Source organism: Rhizophagus irregularis, chromosome 6, assembly GCF_026210795.1.
Source record: "Rhizophagus irregularis chromosome 6, complete sequence".
Classification (NCBI taxonomy): domain Eukaryota; kingdom Fungi; phylum Glomeromycota; class Glomeromycetes; order Glomerales; family Glomeraceae; genus Rhizophagus; species Rhizophagus irregularis.
This window is the reverse complement of record NC_089434.1, coordinates 830,721-848,857: the sequence shown is the minus strand read 5'-3', so window position 1 is coordinate 848,857 and position 18,137 is coordinate 830,721. Positions and strand designations below refer to the sequence as shown.

Below are 18,137 nucleotides of genomic sequence, written 5' to 3'. Positions count from 1 at the left end.
AGACGGGTTTAAAGTTGCTTGCCGAAACCTTCTTAATAACTGCCAAAACCTATACGGAAAATGCTGAAACTATATTAAATCATATTAAAAATCCTGCCGAAACTTTGCCGAAATGCTGAAACCCCCATTTGCCGAAACTGCCAAAATCCTGCCGAAACTATAGTAAACATATAGTAAAATCTTGCCGAAATTTATTGCAGGATTTTGGAGAGGTTTTGGCAAGCAACCTTAGACGGATTGGATGGTTAACAAAACAAACAATTTAATAGAAAGATTTTTTCTGTAAGTATAATAATAAATGTTGTTAATTGATTTGGTATGTTAAATAGATTAATTATGATTTGCAGTCAGGAAGATTAAGTACATTTAACTATGACTGAAATCCAATCAAACTAGACATACTTAAAGTAGAGAATTCATTTATTGTGTAAAAGGTTATACTTTATTATAGAACTTTATAATTACAAGAATAAGAACTAATGCGAACTAATAAGAACTAAAGGAGCTAAACTTATAACAAAGGAAAATACCAACATTATTTATATAAAAGTTACTATATATAAAGATATAATAAATATAATAGATATAATAAATATAACTAATATAATAAATATAATTAATATAATAAATATAATTAATAGGGTTTAAAATTTGTGCGCACCTGCGCATGTGCGCACCCCATGGATATATTATATATAAAAGTCAAAAATGACATTCTAAACCCTTCACAGTTCATGGCTCATTAAGTAAAGTTGTAGAATAGGCAAAAATACGCATAATAAATAAATTATTAAGACTCTATAATATGTACGTAAGAGTTGCGGCATGAATATTTATAAAAATCAGGATTTTACTAAAGTCACGTGATAATTAATGATTGACAAATTTACTATATAAAAATTGCACATGCACGGGTGTGCACAAATTTTATTTCCTAATTAATATAATAAATATAATAAATAAATTAAATATAATAAATAAAATAATTATATCATTTATATTAAATATAATTAATATAATAAAAATAATAGGCTAAGTTGGCTGCGGCTAGGTCTGCTTGGCACAGTTGGGTACAGTAGATCTTAATTTTCCACATCATCTTTTGGCGTAGTAAGATATAACTTTACACGTGACTAGGGTAACAACGTAATAACTCATTATTTTTATAATTATATAATTTATTAAATTAATCATTTAATTCTTAGATATTAAAGTGGAAATTTTACATGAAAAAAAAAACAAAAGGATCTCTGATTTTATTACTATTAGATTTCACAATTAAACTAATCAGCAAGTTTTTTATTGCTTTTAAATAATCTATTTTTATATTAATTTTTATTTCTTTTTTGATAGAAATTTAATGCAATCAAATCTTGTGAATTTAAAGCACGAATTGCAGAAATAATATGATTGATATTATAGATTCTATGTATGGATATTGTATTGTTAAACATCAATCAAATTCATCCAAAATATATCTATATGATGGATCTTATTGTAATTGTCAAAACCAGTGTAAACATATTTGTGTAACAGGTGGAAGTAGAGGTTTGCAAATGGGACCTAGAACCTGAAAACCCTAACCTGGCCTAGATCTGGATGCTGGCAAATTTTCTTCAAAATTCACCTGGACCAGCACATGAATTTTCATTAAATCCAGATTTTCGTAATTCTGGCTAAAATTAAGTTGGCCAATTCTTTTGTTTTTACAACAAAATGATATAATAAAAGTTCAGGTTCAGTTCAGGTCAGGCTTTTGATATATTAAGTTGGACTGAACTGGGTTAGGCAATTTATGTTAATTTCCAATTGCAGGCTGCGCCAGGTTGTGAAATAGCAGTAGTCGAATGTAGACCTCTAGCTGGAAGTCTTGGGGACTTAAAATTAGTGCTATGATTCGTAATCCAGTCAATTCAGATTGATCCATTCATCTGAATTGAAATCAAATATTTGTATCTGATTATTTTTGACGGATTGATCCAATTTTTAATTCTGACCAGCACTATAGTTAGCTTGGGCCAGTACTAAAAGTTTAGGCAGGGCTAATTCTCATTATTAAAACTTCAATTCTGCCTAAAATTACAATTTTGGCCAGAATTAAGATTAGTTTGACGATCTGGATTGAATTCAGATGTGTTAATGAGCATCTGAATTCAATCCGGATGGTCTTTTAGAACTTGAATCGTACCTCTATTAAAAATATGGAATCTATTATTAGATTTAGAAAGAGTAGCATTTTATCACATACTGTATACATCTGATATTAAATAAACACCCCAAAAATAAGCACCTCTGGCCAGAATTATGAAAATTTGGCCTGCATTATGCCATTCCTGGCCAGCATTATGGTCAAAAAAAGGGTGCTTAATTTTGGATGTATATAGTAATACAAATTCAATTGCTGCCAATCAATATTTATGTGAAGAAAACCAGAATTCATTAAATTTAAATGCTAATCCTAATTAACCTTTATGTGAAGAATTGGAAGATTTAAAAATTATTATATAAAGAATACAACCTTTGCCAAATACAGCCAATGGAATAGAAATAAAAAAGCAAGCAGAATTTCAAATGAAAGAAGTAAGGAAATTTTATTTTCTTTTTTTTTGTAATTATTTATATATTATTAAAAAATTTTTGTTATGGTTTCTAGATTGTAATAAACAAAAAATTACATCACACCCATTTACAAAATCTTATATAACAAATAAAAACCAAAAATTCTTCCTGGATACCAAATAATGTTCATAGAAAAAAGACTTAGTTATACATAAGATACTATAAAATAAGTTATACAAATAATAGAATCGACTCATAAATTAAACAGGTGATATACTATGATACATATAAATCAGTGGCTCAGCTGTGTGGCTTCCTGTAGGTATTAAGTTTAAAGATGGTCATCAGTCCTAAAGACCATCGGTCTTTCCGATTCTACATGCAAAAAGACCAGACCATGTAGGACCACAGTCTTTTGCGGTCCTCGTGATCATCTGATGGATCAACAAGACTGATGGTCTTTTTAGGATCGCAGTTTTCAAAAGACTGAGGAATATTATTAATACTTATTTATTTTTTAATCACTTTTTATAGGTAGTAGGAATGGGATTATAAAGAAATCTAAAATAAAGAAATTAAAAATATAAAAAAAAATAGTCAGTAGGTACTACCTTCTTAGTATATAGTATAAGTATATTATTTTTTTTGTTTAATACAAAAAACATTTACTAGAGTAATAATAAAAAAAAATTTATAAGACGGACTGATGGTCTTTTGGTCGGTCTTAGGTCAGTCACTCGGTCCCCAAAATGATCCTACTACGCCACAAATAATCAGGACTGTTGGTCCAGTCCTATGAAGACTGGAACCAGTTGAGACTGGACCACGTAGAACTGAGTAGGACCGTTGACCATCTTTAATTAAGTTGAGAAAAAAATCTGGTTATTCATTATGATAAGCAGAGACATTATAAGCCTGTCTGTTAATGACCTTCAATACCGGCTGAGCTTTTTTATACAACGTTTGTAATATAAATGAGAATAATTTTTTCTCTGCATTATGTGCTTTTCTGGCTAGGATAACGTGTGGACATCAATGTGCACTAACATACAGATCAAAATTTTCCTTGGTATTCTGAAAGCTATCACTCACGGCTTCACAATTCTATGGATGTTATTTTGCTCAAGCAGTTCAGTTTAAGGGTATTACGTACCATGTGATTTTTTATATATATCATTTGGCAAATTGTTTTTGTTTACATCTAAGGTTGCTTGCCAAAACCTCTCCAAAATCCTGCGATAAATTTCGGCAAGATTTTACTATATGTTTACTATAGTTTCGGCAGGTTTCGGCAGTTTCGGCAAATGGGGGTTTCGGCATTTCGGCAAAGTTTCGGCAGGATTTTTAATATGATTTAATATAGTTTCGGCATTTTCCGTATAGGTTTCGGCAGTTATTAAGAAGGTTTCGGCAAGCAACCTTATTTACATCTTATATATATCACGTATTATAAATAACTAATCATGATACTAATACCCAATAAAATTTAAGTTTGCCTATTCGCAAAAACATATATTCATATTCACAACTTCATATGAAGATTTTAAAGACTTTTTTTAAAAAAATAAATCTTTTAAAGTTGGCAAATAAAGTTCAGGAGCGTTGCCTTCTAACCATATAAATCTTACCCTTTTATGTTAAATATTACAGAAATCTATATTGTACAGAAATTTGCATTACTATTTTTATTTTTTATTTTTAGAAAACAGAAAAGCGAAACGGTAGATTCAATTACGCGGACAACATAAAATGAGTCTATATGTAATTCTATCACTACACGTCAAGCCACCTGAAGCGTGATGAATTCTGTCCTAGAGATATAGGGTGGCCCAACATAGTTGGGACCACTCTATATCTACACCTCTAACCCTCCCCTAAGGGGGTAATGCATTGGTCGTCTATGCTCCCAGTCTACACTACCTCAGGTTAGAGTCGACCGCAAAGTATTCACAGCTCTTCAAATTGGTTGACCACTAAGTGGTTGGTAGTCCCGCCCCTACCTATTATATCCCCTAAGGGCCTTTTTCGGGTACCAAGATGTTTTAACAAGAGCTATATGAACCTTATGGCAATCCGAATATCCTGAATTTACAGCTCAGATGAGACTCACAGGCTTGTGCAGAGTGGTAGCCACCTACCAGCTCCAGACGTTCGGTCGAGTCAGTGACCAGTCCTAGGACTCGCCATACCAGTCTACCAATGATCACATCAACCACCTCACCATCGGTTGGCATCATTTCAGCTCCCCCTAAGGGTACGGGATCTTCAACGCAATTGGTGGCTGCGCACGCAGTAATATTCATAGCAAGGATCGTTGGCTGGATGATCTGAACCTGCGTCCTATTGATTGGTCAGATCAATAGGGAGTGTAGACGCCTTAGGCCATTACACTAGGGACACCAATCCTTAGAAATTTGCATTACTATTGCTATATAAATTTGCCATGTCGATAAATATAAAATCTCACGTGATACGTAATACCCTTAAGTTCCAAATCCAGTAGTTTACAATAAACTAGCTTAACTATTTTTAAGAATGTGTTTGTAAGCATACTTTGCTCAAAGCTAGGTTAAATTTTAATTTGTAAATATTTCCATTATATATTATTTAATAATTAATAATATTTTTTTTTTTACAGTATTACTAGGTAACGGGATCTGTTGTAATGTCTGAAGCACTCGTTTAAAATCACGCTGAAAAATCTGATCATGTAATAATAATCAATAATACATCTTATTGGTTAATCACGCGTGCGGACAGACATACCTTGCATTACAATGTGTCTAACCATTAATGTCCTCCGCTACGCTTCGGACAATAACGAAGTTTGAGGTTTAAAAAAAATTCTGTTCAAATTGTCAAATTGCTCGATATGAGCATTACATCTCCAGACTATTTATGTTATATGTTTTTAAATGAATAAAAATTTTTAACGTTATATAGTTCTAATCATCATTTAAATTTCATTGGATAAATGATTAGAATTTAGAAATGCGATATTATAAAATGATAAAAACTATTTGTTAGCAGCCCTTTATCAAAGTCACGCGTAGGCGGTAAAAAAAAATAACAAAAGTGCAGAATGGGTTTAATAAAAGTTCATTATTTATTGTACATGCACTGTTAAAAAATCAGAAGCCCGACGTAGGTGAAACTTTATTGAAAAATTTGTAAATTATAAAAATTCGAAAATGAATTCGATAGGATTTAAATCTGAAAAATAGGAGTAAATAAAAAAATTCAACTTATTTACTAAAGATTACTTAACGTTAAAATAAGCAAAAAAGAAAAAAAAAGAAAAAAGATGATTAATACCTACAGATAAAGCTTTACATTGGAAGAGCCTGTAAGCAAGGTTTGAGCGATAATTAGCGGTATTTTATATCTCGCAGTTTTGATGGTTTGTATTTTGGAGTAAGAGTAAATTGTTGAAACTCTTGATTTTCTCTTTCTCTACTAGCTGCTTCGTATGCTGCTTGACTGGCGAGCTTCTTTGCCAATTACGTCACTAATTTTTCCTCCCTTTTTACCCCTTCTAGCCATTTCTTGAGTTGCCGGGTGAGCGCGCTTTGATGTTGAGACATGATAATATTTATGGCCATAACAAATGTAATGGCGGCGAAGTTTGTGTTGATTATTTTCTAACAGAGAATGACACACAAGCACAGTGTGCTAGCTCGTACATGACATGGGACAATCAAAATAGTAAAATTCCCTGTTCAAGTTCTTCTTCATTCGCAGCAATAGATATATCAGTCGGTGTGACAACATATGATGTTGATACAAAGTAGCCCAATTTGCTATATATTTGAATAATCAAGAAATTGTAACTACCTCGAATCTACACAATGTAAGCACAATACTCCATGATTATAATAGTGTAGAAGATGGAAAATTTGAATCATGTTTCGAATTTAGCGGTACTGCGAGAGTAACTGGTTATTTTGCTGCTTTTGGAGTATAGTATTTTTTTTTATAAAGATAATATACTTAGTCAATTTCTCTTGGTATACTGAGGCCTGTTCATATATACATGCTACCCATATTAATGGGATGGCAAACCAATCCCCATTCCTTATCCCATTTCATTTTTCTATTAATATAATTTAATTCCAAATGTATTGAAAAAAAAAATATTTTATTAGTAAAAATAACAAAAGAACAACTACTATAAAAAGAAAGCATGTAACCATTTCATCAACTAACCAAAAAATCACGATCATATGATATTTTGTGGCGTATGTAGCCGTAAACCCTACTAACGTTTTAAATTTTTAAAAATTTCCGGGACCACGAGGTCTTGGAAAAATATGTAGATTATTTCGTCAACCTGTTAACTTGTTAACGGATTTTTTCCAAGAAATTTTTATTATTATTACATGCGAAAATAAATACAAAGGTTCGGGACGCAGCCCAGGATACATATTATTTTTGATAAATTTTTTGATTCTAGCCCGGAGAACTATCTACACTAACACGATCCTTCAACAACCCAACAATAATGCCTATTACCTTTTCACGTTGCTTCGAAGTAATTCTAGGTTTTCTTTAACGGCAGTCTTCATGAGATTAATTTGGTATTTGCTTCCACTCGTAGAGTATATATCATCAGGAGTGTATAAGATAAAATGCCACTCTGCACGGGATCACCAAAAAATCCTGACACCCATAGTATCGACCGATAAGTGCAAATCCCGATGATTTAAATCAGATGAATTTGGGATCAGTTAATTTTTTAATGCAATAGTTTCTAATTTTATAAGATAAGGAATAGTTTGCTAGTAATCTAGTAATATACTGTACATAATCCTTTTAACTAAGATAAAAAATTTTCATTAATAATATAGTAACGTTAGTTAATTTGCATTAATATTAATAAAATTGCAACCAATTTACATTGGTATTAATAAAATTTACAACAAATTAACCCGTTACTGCGTCATTGCATTTTTAAAATTATATTTAAAAAAAAACTTTGGGATTTTGGTTGTCAAGATTTTGTGGTAAACCCATTAAGAAGATAATCCTTCGAAAAAAAAAAAAATATTTGTAAGATTGAAATATTGTCGCTACTTATGACGTACTGTATATTATAAATTTGGGATTAGATAATTTTCGTCCGATGATGATCTTTGTACCGAGTCATAAAAATGAGTAATGCTAAATATCACCGCTTGTGATTGTTACCTTACCAAAATTAGGGTAGAATTTTTGAGCAGAATTAAAAATGTCATGAAACTCTGCCCACTAATATCTGCTAATGCTGGTACGATGATGATCACTAGAGATGATATTTTAGAAATTTTCTTAGGATACTCCATTTTAAAAAAATGGCGATATGAAAAAACTTTTTAATCGTTTCTTAAGTAATTCACTTTGGAAGAAAAAAAAAGAAGAATACTAGTAATTATTAAAATATTTTATATCGTTGACGCACTTTTTTTGGTTAGTAGTACGCTTTATTATTTAAAATTTAAAATACCATTTATTTATAAAAATTATACTTCATACATATAATTCGTTTAATTTACAGAAAAAAAAAAATTTATAATATACGTATATTCGGATAAAACAACTAACTAAATTAATCTTCTATTCCAATGGAGCAAATCCCACAGCCGATTTATTGACATCATAAGCATTAAATACGTTCTTAAGGAACACATCACCGACCAACCATGTATTTTCCATACCAGGCATATTTTCGCCTTGGATGCCCGAAACACTTAGACCATTTCCTACATCATCAACGGTCATGTCTGCAGGATTAATATTATAGGTTACTCCTCCAAAAGTAAAAGCTACTACGGCTTTAGAATTGGTTGGAATTAAGTAATTTTGACCTTGTTTTTTCGCACCGGGAATTGCATTATGAATAGCATCAGCATCCTCAGGAGGAATGATAACAAGAGTTGTACCAGTGTCAATAATAGCTTCACCTCCTTTTACATCTACTGTTTTATCGTTTACTTGCGCACCACCTAAAGCAATCTGCCAGAATCCTCGTCTGTTAACAACCTTGTTATATTTAATGTTATTTGAAAATTTTGGATCAACTCCACCAATTGTAAGCTCACTGTTGCCGTTAGTGCCATCCTCTGCACGGCCAAGTACGAAGCCAAACACAGATGATGAGACACTATGGTTATTAATTAAATTTTGAAATGGGGTTGGGGCTTGTAGCTCGCTTAACTGATCAAAAGCCATACCAAGAATTCCGTCAAATGGAGCGTTCGTAAAATCATCAGAAACGGTGTCAGCGAGACCGAAAGCTTGATCTTTGATGGAAAAACCAGCAAATTCAAATGTATCAGTTGCAGCCACACCTGAAGTATGTCCTGTACCATAAGTAATTGAAAATGATTTATTGTCGGTTTTAAAAGTATCTGATTTTTCTGGATCAAATGTGCTATGTTTGGTTTTTGTTCCATTGTTGTAGGATACTTTGGGGACCCATAAGTCTGCGCTACCAGTATCAAAAAGAAGTTGAAACTTTTGACCACCAAGAATTGCTGGACCGTAATATCCGATATCATTATCATAATCGGTTACTGGTTCCGTAGCTACGTCTTTTAACGGTTCTTTTTCAACAAGTCTACCATACTTGCTTCTTGCAATGTTCTTGTGAATTATTAATTTTTCTTCCCATGAATATTTGGAAGATGGTTCATTTTTTTTCAATGGTATTCTGTAGTATTGAGCCATATTAACAGTTGAAAAGTGACGATTTGATTTTTTTTCCTATATGAAAAAAATTAATGAAGAGTCGACAAGTCATTGAATTGAAATTCTATTTATATTTAAATTTTTTAAACTTTTCGCTCATAAAACTTTGTACGAAGAATGATTTGATCAGTCGTTTTGTGACACTAATTCCTAATCTGACAAACAAAATGTTTATCAAAAATTTGTGATACATATTTTTAATCTAGAAACGCCAAGATGCCAAGACTTTTCTTTATGGATATTTTGTTTCGAATAAAAGAATTATTATTGACAATTAACAATTAAGATTAGTTTTAATCGGGTAAACATTTAAATAGGGTTAATTGATCCTTATTAAGTCCGTTCGATATTTATTAATTTTTAACTCTTTTTTTGGCTAAAAACTTCTTTATTAAGTAAATTTTTTATTCCTTCCATTTTCATTTCTTTCTTACATTTTTTTTTTATTTTATTTTATTTGACAATTTTGATCAATTCTTTTTTCTTTAAAATTTTTTTTTTATACTTAAAACATGATAAGTAAAAAAGTACGGATATGTATTATTTAGTAACCATACATAATGAGAATTTACCATACTTGGATAATTATTTATAAATTATTTGTTTTCGTATTTCTTTATTTTTTTTACGCGTATATAGAGAATAATACAATATGAATTTCTGTATCCGAAATCAATGAAATTTTTTTACGCCCCAAAACTTGTAAATCATTATATAAACCAACACTCATTGGACATTAAATGGTTATTGATTGTTGAACTTAAAAATATTGTCGTCGGATTCGTTAATTTTAATCATTAAAGTACCGGGATTGCAAAATAGAATTGGATTCTGACGGTACAATAAGTAACATTGGATCGGCAACATATTAAATGTCGTAATGACGTAAAATTTCTATGAATAATAATAACATAACACCGTATATTGTGGGCCACGGCCACAGCACCTTATGCGTAGTATCCTCAAAAGTTTCATTTTTTTTATTGATTTTATTATTTAAAGAATTTTAATTTACCCAGATATTATCCATAAAAAAATATTCGGGCTATAGACATGGTGATACAAGGATTTGAAAGGTGCTATGACCCGCGGTACGATATTAAATAGTACAGTACCCTATGAAACAAAAAATATACTTAAAATGCACATACTTTAAAATTATATTTAAAATTTTTAAATTATACTTAAAATTGCAATTTTAGATGTAATTTAATACATTACATTTTGTGTAAAAAATTAATACTTTAAAATAGCAATTTTTAATGTATTTCAAAATTTTTTTTCATAGGGTACTTTGTTAATGACTATTTATTTCATGATCATACGTTATATAACAAAGGAAAAAAAAATTGGAATTGTGAAAGCAAAATACAAAAAAGTAAAATAATATCTCTTTGTAATATTTTCCTTTTAAAGTTTAAAGCTATATTCAAATACCTGAATAAATTCAAATTTTAGTATGCCTTTTACAAAAATAGCAAAATTTAAAACAAATTATTAAAAAAAAAAAAATATTTTTTTATCAAAAAGAATTCATTTAATTATAATGATCTCATTTCGTTGATCTTTTTTTCGAATTCCTCAAATAAACCACACACTTCATCTCGATACTCTTGAATTTGTTTGATTATTTGACAAATTTGATGATAATTCATATCTTCGTTTTCAGCAGTAGTCGTTTCATAAACTTCTCTTGCTTCTTTTTCTGCTTCATAGATTCTATCACTCAAGATCTTTAATGGAAGGTGGAAAGAAGGAAATTGTTCTTTATTTTTCCTAAATTATATTTTTTTTTTAAAAAAAAAAAATTTAAAATAGTAGTTTTTATTAATAGGCTCAAAATTTTAAGTTAAATGGATAATTACCTGTATAAGTCAAGATGATCAGTATAATAATCTCCATCCATAGTTGAATCACTGAAATTATCTGTGAGGTCTTGCTCTTCGCTTTTATCGATCACACTATTAGTTTCAATAGTGCTTTCAATTTGATCACCTCGTTGTAATTCTTGCTCTTGATTTTTATTATTTTTGTTAGATTCCCGTGTCTCGCAAATTTTTTCCAATAGCTTATACACTCTATCATCTTTCCAAATGATCGCTTCACCATTTTGTATATGATCATTCAACCATAACTTTATTGCGTAAATTAATCTTGTCATTTTTGAATAAGTGCTCTTATGAGTTCTATCAATATTTTGATGTTTTATTGCTTTTCTGCATGCCTCTGACAAGGAATCAAATGGATGACTTTCGATATAAGAGAGAATTCCAAGAAGTTCATCCGTAGTCCATTTCTTGGGATTCGTTATTTGGGGCATTTTTTTTTTTTTTAGAATTTTTAACGAAAATGAAATATTTAGAAAACAAGTTATTAGTTATTAATAAAAAAAAAGGTTTTATGAAAAAGGGAGAAAGAAATGATATTAAAATCTTTTTTTTTTTTTTTTTTTGACATCATCATTGTTACAATAAAATTTTGTAGTTACGATATTTTACAACTTACTCGAACTGAAATATGTCATTACATTGGATTATTTATTAACCTTTATATATATTTTATAAATTTAATATCAGATATACTAAGTAAAAATGATAATAATATAATAATAATAATAATAATGAATAATAATAACGATAATAATAATATTAATTAATAAAAATTAACTAATTATGTAATTATGTTCAAATTATTTCTTCGTTAATTCAAGAAATAAAAATGATACTCGAAAGTAATAATCAACTCGTTATCGTCCATACCGTCCAATCAATTAGGAATAATAGTGATCGAACATTTTTATGAGACATTCAATATTGATTTTCTTATTGGTCACCGCAGTATTCCTAATGATCGACTGGAGTATCTATTACTCAAATGACTGGTCACATGTCATTTGGGTCATTTCAGCATTAAATGATTAATGACCTAATCATTTAAAAATTACATCATAATTCTGGCCAAAATTATCTATGTAATCTCATATAAATTTATATCACGTGATATGATATCATAAATTTTTGCTAAATGACTCAAATGACGAATGACTAGGTCATTCGAAGGTCAAATGACCTGGTCTTTACCATCACTGGACTGTCTGTCTGTTCAAACGGAAAAAAATTGCATTGGATAAAATTTAATAAAATATTCGGCTTTATGAATTATTGTGAGCGTTAATAATTTTTTTTTTTATAAAAATAAATTACTTTTGAGGTTTAAACCACAAGAGTTTATAAAAGAAAATTCTGGAATACTACAGAGTACAGATTTTTAATTTTATTTGAAATAATAACTAAAATAATTATATTATCACAATTTTTAAGCCGTAGAACAGCCTATATATAGTAATTATGAGTCTAATGAAACTATTTTTTCACGTTTAAGAAATTTTCGTCCAGTATTCCGAAACTATCCGAAACCTTGTTTGTAGATCATTTTAGCACGGTCACCTTAACCGTTGACAATGATTGGCCATCACGTGACTTTAGAAAACTTAATATAAAATTATATAAATGTATTTTTATACATATACATTTTTTTTTGTTTATAATGACAAAATTTATAACTTAATTGATATATATAACTAATTATAGTTAGGTAGCTTGGGCTTAATTCAAATATTTATTATTTATTATTTATTACATGAATAAGATGTCGATTACGAAAAAAGAATGTTTATTTTAAAGTGTAAATAAAACATATTAATTCAATTAAAATATATTAATTCAAAAATAATAATGGTTTATTTTTTTAAAATAAGAAATTGTAATTGTCTACGATCTTTAAATATAAAAATTATTTATTATAAAAAGTAATCTCGGATTTTATCGAATGATATGCAAACATAACATAATTTACGTGTCACAATCTGAAATCGAATTTCGATCGGTAAATATAGGAATAGAAAATCGTATGAGGCGCCAAGTGTAACCAGTGTAACAAAAAAAACAACAATATGGAAAAAACTATGCATTACGAAGATCATTAACAATGAAGTTTTTTGTTTGTTTAAAATCTACGAAAATGTGTTTCAGAAAAATGGATGTTTCGAGAAAAAATAATAACTTTATATGTTTTAAAATATTGTAATTTTAAATTCTCATCATTCATTATTTATTTATCAAAATGATTAAGAATATATTAAAAAAAAATAAAACCAAATTACGAAAGTTTTTCATTAATTTTTTTTCCTTTTTTCTTACGACATTATTGTTATCATCATAAAACGTCATAAAACGGGGGTGTAACATTTAAAAAAATCGAAGGATTTAACAATGTAAATCGTTTTAATCGATAGGATAGGATAAAAATAAATGAGATGATTGCTCCACATCCAAATAAAGAATAGTAACGGCTGTAGTAACCAAATAAAGAAATTGATCAATATTATCATGTCATGAATAATTTAGAAATGATAAACAGGTGAAATCTTGTATATAAACATCGAAATCTGACATGGCAAAATTTTCAGAAAGAAAAGAAAAGAAAATAATAAATATACAGTATCTAAAATAAAAATTAATAGCTTTATAATTTTTATAACTCCGTTATATAATTTTTAACTCATGATGCCAAAATCAAATTCAACTCTTGACGAAACTACTTCAGTTCCACCTAAAGCACAAGCGAATGCTGCTCCATTAGGTAAATACTATCATATTAGATACTTTCATAAATATAAATTCTTGAAAAAAAAGCCTAATTTTTTCTCTTTTTTTTTTTTTGAAAAATAATTTTCAATAGGTTTATCATCTTTCGCGATGACTTTATTCGTTTTTTCAATGTATTTAATTGGAACCGGAGGAGTAGTCAATCATAATGTCGCTCTTGGTTTAGCTTTATTCTATGGTGGTTTTATTCAAGTATTAGCTGGAATTTTTGAAATGATGAGAGGTGATATTTTTCATGGAACGATTTTCCCATCTTTTGGTGGCTATTGGATCTGTTTCGGATTCATTAATTATGACGCCACAGGTATTCTTTCTTCTTATAAAGATAATCCAGAAATGTTAAGGAATGCACTTGGTATTTTTCTTGTGGGTTGGACAATTTGTAAGTATCTTGCTTTAATAATTATAAAAGTCATGGTTTAACTTGATTTTTCGAAATTACATGAACCTAAACATTATTATTTTTTTTTCCTTGAATAGTTGCTTTCATCATGTTATTATGTGCATTAAAATCGAATCTCGTGCTGATTACAATTTTATCCTTATTGGTTATCATTAATACTTTACTTACAACCGCAACCTTTACCGGATTAAAATCTTTCGAAGTCGCTGGTGGTGTTTTTGGAGGTAAATTCTTTTACCGATTGTTAATTACGTTTTTATTGTTAATTAAAAAATGATTGAAATTTTCTAAATATTTTTTTTTTCTTTTTTTTAAAAAAAATTTAGTTATCGCTGCTTTTTGTGCTTGGTATTTGGCATTAGCATTAATATTACAAAAAGAATCTTCTTATTTCACTTTAAAAACTTGGCCGATAGAACGTATACACACTTTATCTACTGATAAAGTTTAAAAGTAAATAGATGAACTTTTTTTTTTTTTTGACAATTTTATTCGAACAATTTTACAAAATCACGAACTTAAAAAGAAAGTTTAAAGTGAAAAAAATTTTTATTCAAACATTTTAACAAATTTACGAGCTAAAAATTTTTATAATAATTTTTTTATAATTACTTTTCCTCTTAAAAATATAGATTGTATAGAATTAAAATAATTTTTAATAATTTTAGAACATTTATTTTATCAACATAGAATTTTTTTTTGTAAATAAAAATTATGCTTTTTGTTTATATAATATTCCGATGATTTCGATGATTTCGATAATATAAATTAATTTAATATAGTTGATGTGCGAGCGATACGCCCAAAATAAATTGATTTATAATTACGTTTAATAATCAATTTCAATTTACTCACGATTCATTTGTACGCCACTTAGGTGATTATGATGAAATATAAGAATTTTTTGACGGCGTAATCTTCTATATAGAATAATCATGCGATAATTGTCATAAATACGTAAGTAACCATTATTTCAGATGTTTATGATAATTTGTACAATAAATAAATCGTGTATGTAGCCAAAATAAATCGAATAATTTATTAGATAAGAAATGAACAACTATAAGAAACTTTGTAAGATCCTTACTACTCTATATATGTACAGTATATCAAAATAATATAATATAAAAAAAAAAAATGTTTAATATATCAATGATCATCTCTTGTTCTTCTGAACGATTTAGATTATCGTAAAGCTAAATCATCTATCTGTTGAACCGTTATTAAAATCAATTATATCTTACCGTTTAATTGATTATGTGAATTGTATTTATTGGCTAAATATCACGCGGTCACTAATAACCTGTATAATTTTGGCCCGAATTACAAATTTAATCAATTATTCATCATCAACGCTACGTCGCTACGATACTCAATTTAAATGAATTAATAATTACCTTTAAAAAGTTGCTTACTTTTTGGTATATTCCTGGTTCCCGATTACTTGGTTTGCCAAAATCACTAACTAAAAAAAGCGAAAAAAAAAACAATTAGAAGATGAAGATGCCATATTCTTATTTGACTTAATAAACACTTACTATTATCAGGAATAGAAAAGACGTTGTTTGTTGCATTATGAAATGCTAAAAGATTATGTAAAATAATTATGAATTAGTCATATATAAATAAATTTAAAATAAAAAATTGATTTAAATAAAAAATTAAAAAAAATAATTTATTACTATAAATATTTATAATGATTGATTAATATGCAATAGTACCTTCTGTTACATTTCTTGGTTCAGGACAATTTTCACAATTACGAATTTTGCTACTTGTAAATAATATGCTACTTCTTTCTTTTGCTTCTTTTAAACTATTTGTTTTATTTATTTCCAAATTGTTATTCTCTTCTAATTCATTTGGCATATTCAGATATTTTTTATAAATTTCATTTATTTTTTCCCAAAGTGTTGTAATGTCAGGTCTTTTTAATGGATCATCATCCCAACATTGTTTCATTAAATTTTCGTACTCTAAAGGAGTTCTTGAAATTATTATTGGTCTCTCGCCATTAATAATCCTAATTGCAAGACAACAATTATGTTTACAATTATTAAAAGGTGGTTGTCCAGATGAAATTTCCCACATTAGCATTGCAATACTGTAAATATCAGATTTAAAAGTATATCCTTTATTAGAAATAACTTCAGGCGCTATATAGGGAAGATTTCCGTATACATCATTTGGTGATTTGTCTGCAGGACCGCAAAATGCAAGATCACTAATAAATAATCTTTGATTGACTTGTTTCAATAATATATTACCAGAATGTAAATCTCTATGAATTGCATCTTCTTTATGAATCTGTCTGAGTGCGGTAATTATGTTATAAACCAAATGAATTCTTTTTTTCCATGTAAGTTGATTATTTTTTTGCTGTAAATATTCTCTTAAATTCAAATCCATTCTATTCATTACAAGCATGTAATCTCCATTTGATGGATCTCGTGTTAAACCATAACACTGGACAATATATGGAGATTTACTGCTTATAGTCAAATGTGATTCGGCCTATAAAGTATTTTTTCAAAATTTATTACCAATAAAAAAAAATAAATTATTTACTTAATTTAAAATAACTTCAAATTACAAACCTCTTTAAACCAACGTTGATTTGCATTTTCAACATGTTCTAGCCTTTTAAGTATCACTTTTTGTCCTCCAAATCTTTTTAAATGTTGTTCTTCAGAATCCCATTTTTGATATTTTCCATTGTTCCAAATTGCCGTATAAATTTCTGAGAATCCACCTTTTGTAAGATATTCAATATCTTGTAAATTATTGTATGGAATCCATTCAATTACAACATCTGGTCTACGTGTTTCCATTTGACATTTTTTTATTAAATTATCAATATCATTATTTCCAGATGTCCAATTTGGAAATTTTTTTTCTAAATAATTTCTAATACAATATTCACAATATAATGTAGCTAAACATTCACAATTACAAATTTCACAAATTCTTTTTGTACCTATATTATGAAAAATTTTATTGTGATCGTAAGTTTTATTTATTCTTCTTATCGCTTCAGTTTTTTCATCATCGGTAAAAGTTTCATTAGCAAGAACAGTCTGTTTTATAAATTGATATTGTTCGTCTATATTTTTATGAGTTTCATAATTGATTGATGCAAATGCTCTATTAATTTCTGTATTAATCAATACTATTCGCATAATGAAAATATAAATATATATATTTTTTGAAAATTTTTTAGGTGTTCATACACGTATCACGTGAGTATATTAAAAAGTTATGTAAAAAAAAAAATTTTTAATATATATAATTTAAAAGGAACATGCGGTATGTGTATTTTTGTGTTCTGCAAGTTTACTTAAATACTTAAAGCGTGAAAGTTGATTTTGAATGTCAATTTTGATTTATTTAACAAATTCTTGTTTTTTTCCTTGTTTTTGTTTAAATTTAATTCTGCCCAACATTAAATGATCAGCATAGAAAATGTAACTTTTTTGGAAACCGTGTTTGAACACCCCGTGTACAAATAGAAATCGTCGATTTTTTTTTTATGAAAAAATAGGTGAAATATATTGAGAAGTGAAAGTTTTAGGGGACGGATTTTTATGTTTCTTTTATAATAATTTTGTGCAATTTAACAGATGAAGTATCATTATATACATTTGATGTAGAGAATTTGTACTGAGTATTACAACTGCATCCTTCACAAGGAACGTTCTTTTATAATAATAATGTGCAACGCGTCCCTCCAAAAGCAAACGTTTAAGGAACGTTCTTTTATAATAATTATGTGCAACTAAATA

General features: G+C 28.4%; 4 protein-coding genes across 4 annotated transcripts; 2 read left to right on the top strand and 2 right to left on the bottom strand.

Moving 5' to 3' along the window:
- Nucleotides 1-6,131: 6,131 nt before the first annotated feature.
- OCT59_025945 (uncharacterized protein) lies at nt 6,132-6,523 on the top strand (the record flags this gene model as incomplete). Its single annotated transcript, XM_066142838.1, has 2 exons — nt 6,132-6,346; nt 6,439-6,523. The coding sequence occupies 2 exons, from the start codon at nt 6,132-6,134 to the stop codon at nt 6,521-6,523; spliced, it is 300 nt and encodes a 99-aa protein (XP_065992414.1).
- A 1,489-nt stretch (nt 6,524-8,012) lies between these two features.
- Nucleotides 8,013-9,393, bottom strand: OCT59_025944 (uncharacterized protein). Its single transcript, XM_025322476.2, has one exon. It carries the CDS (start codon nt 9,262-9,264, stop codon nt 8,152-8,154), a length of 1,113 nt encoding a protein of 370 aa, XP_025166192.1. The 5' UTR covers nt 9,265-9,393; the 3' UTR covers nt 8,013-8,151.
- Nucleotides 9,394-10,826: 1,433 nt separating this feature from the next.
- Nucleotides 10,827-11,605, bottom strand: OCT59_025943 (uncharacterized protein; the record flags this gene model as incomplete). The annotated part of the gene is made up of 2 exons (XM_066142836.1): nt 10,827-11,061; nt 11,151-11,605. The coding sequence occupies 2 exons, from the start codon at nt 11,603-11,605 to the stop codon at nt 10,827-10,829; spliced, it is 690 nt and encodes a 229-aa protein (XP_065992413.1).
- A 2,146-nt stretch (nt 11,606-13,751) lies between these two features.
- Nucleotides 13,752-15,086, top strand: OCT59_025942 (uncharacterized protein). Its single transcript, XM_025322478.2, has 4 exons — nt 13,752-13,926; nt 14,026-14,334; nt 14,433-14,579; nt 14,682-15,086. The coding sequence occupies exons 1-4, from the start codon at nt 13,848-13,850 to the stop codon at nt 14,804-14,806; spliced, it is 660 nt and encodes a 219-aa protein (XP_025166195.1). The 5' UTR covers nt 13,752-13,847; the 3' UTR covers nt 14,807-15,086.
- Nucleotides 15,087-18,137: the final 3,051 nt, after the last annotated feature.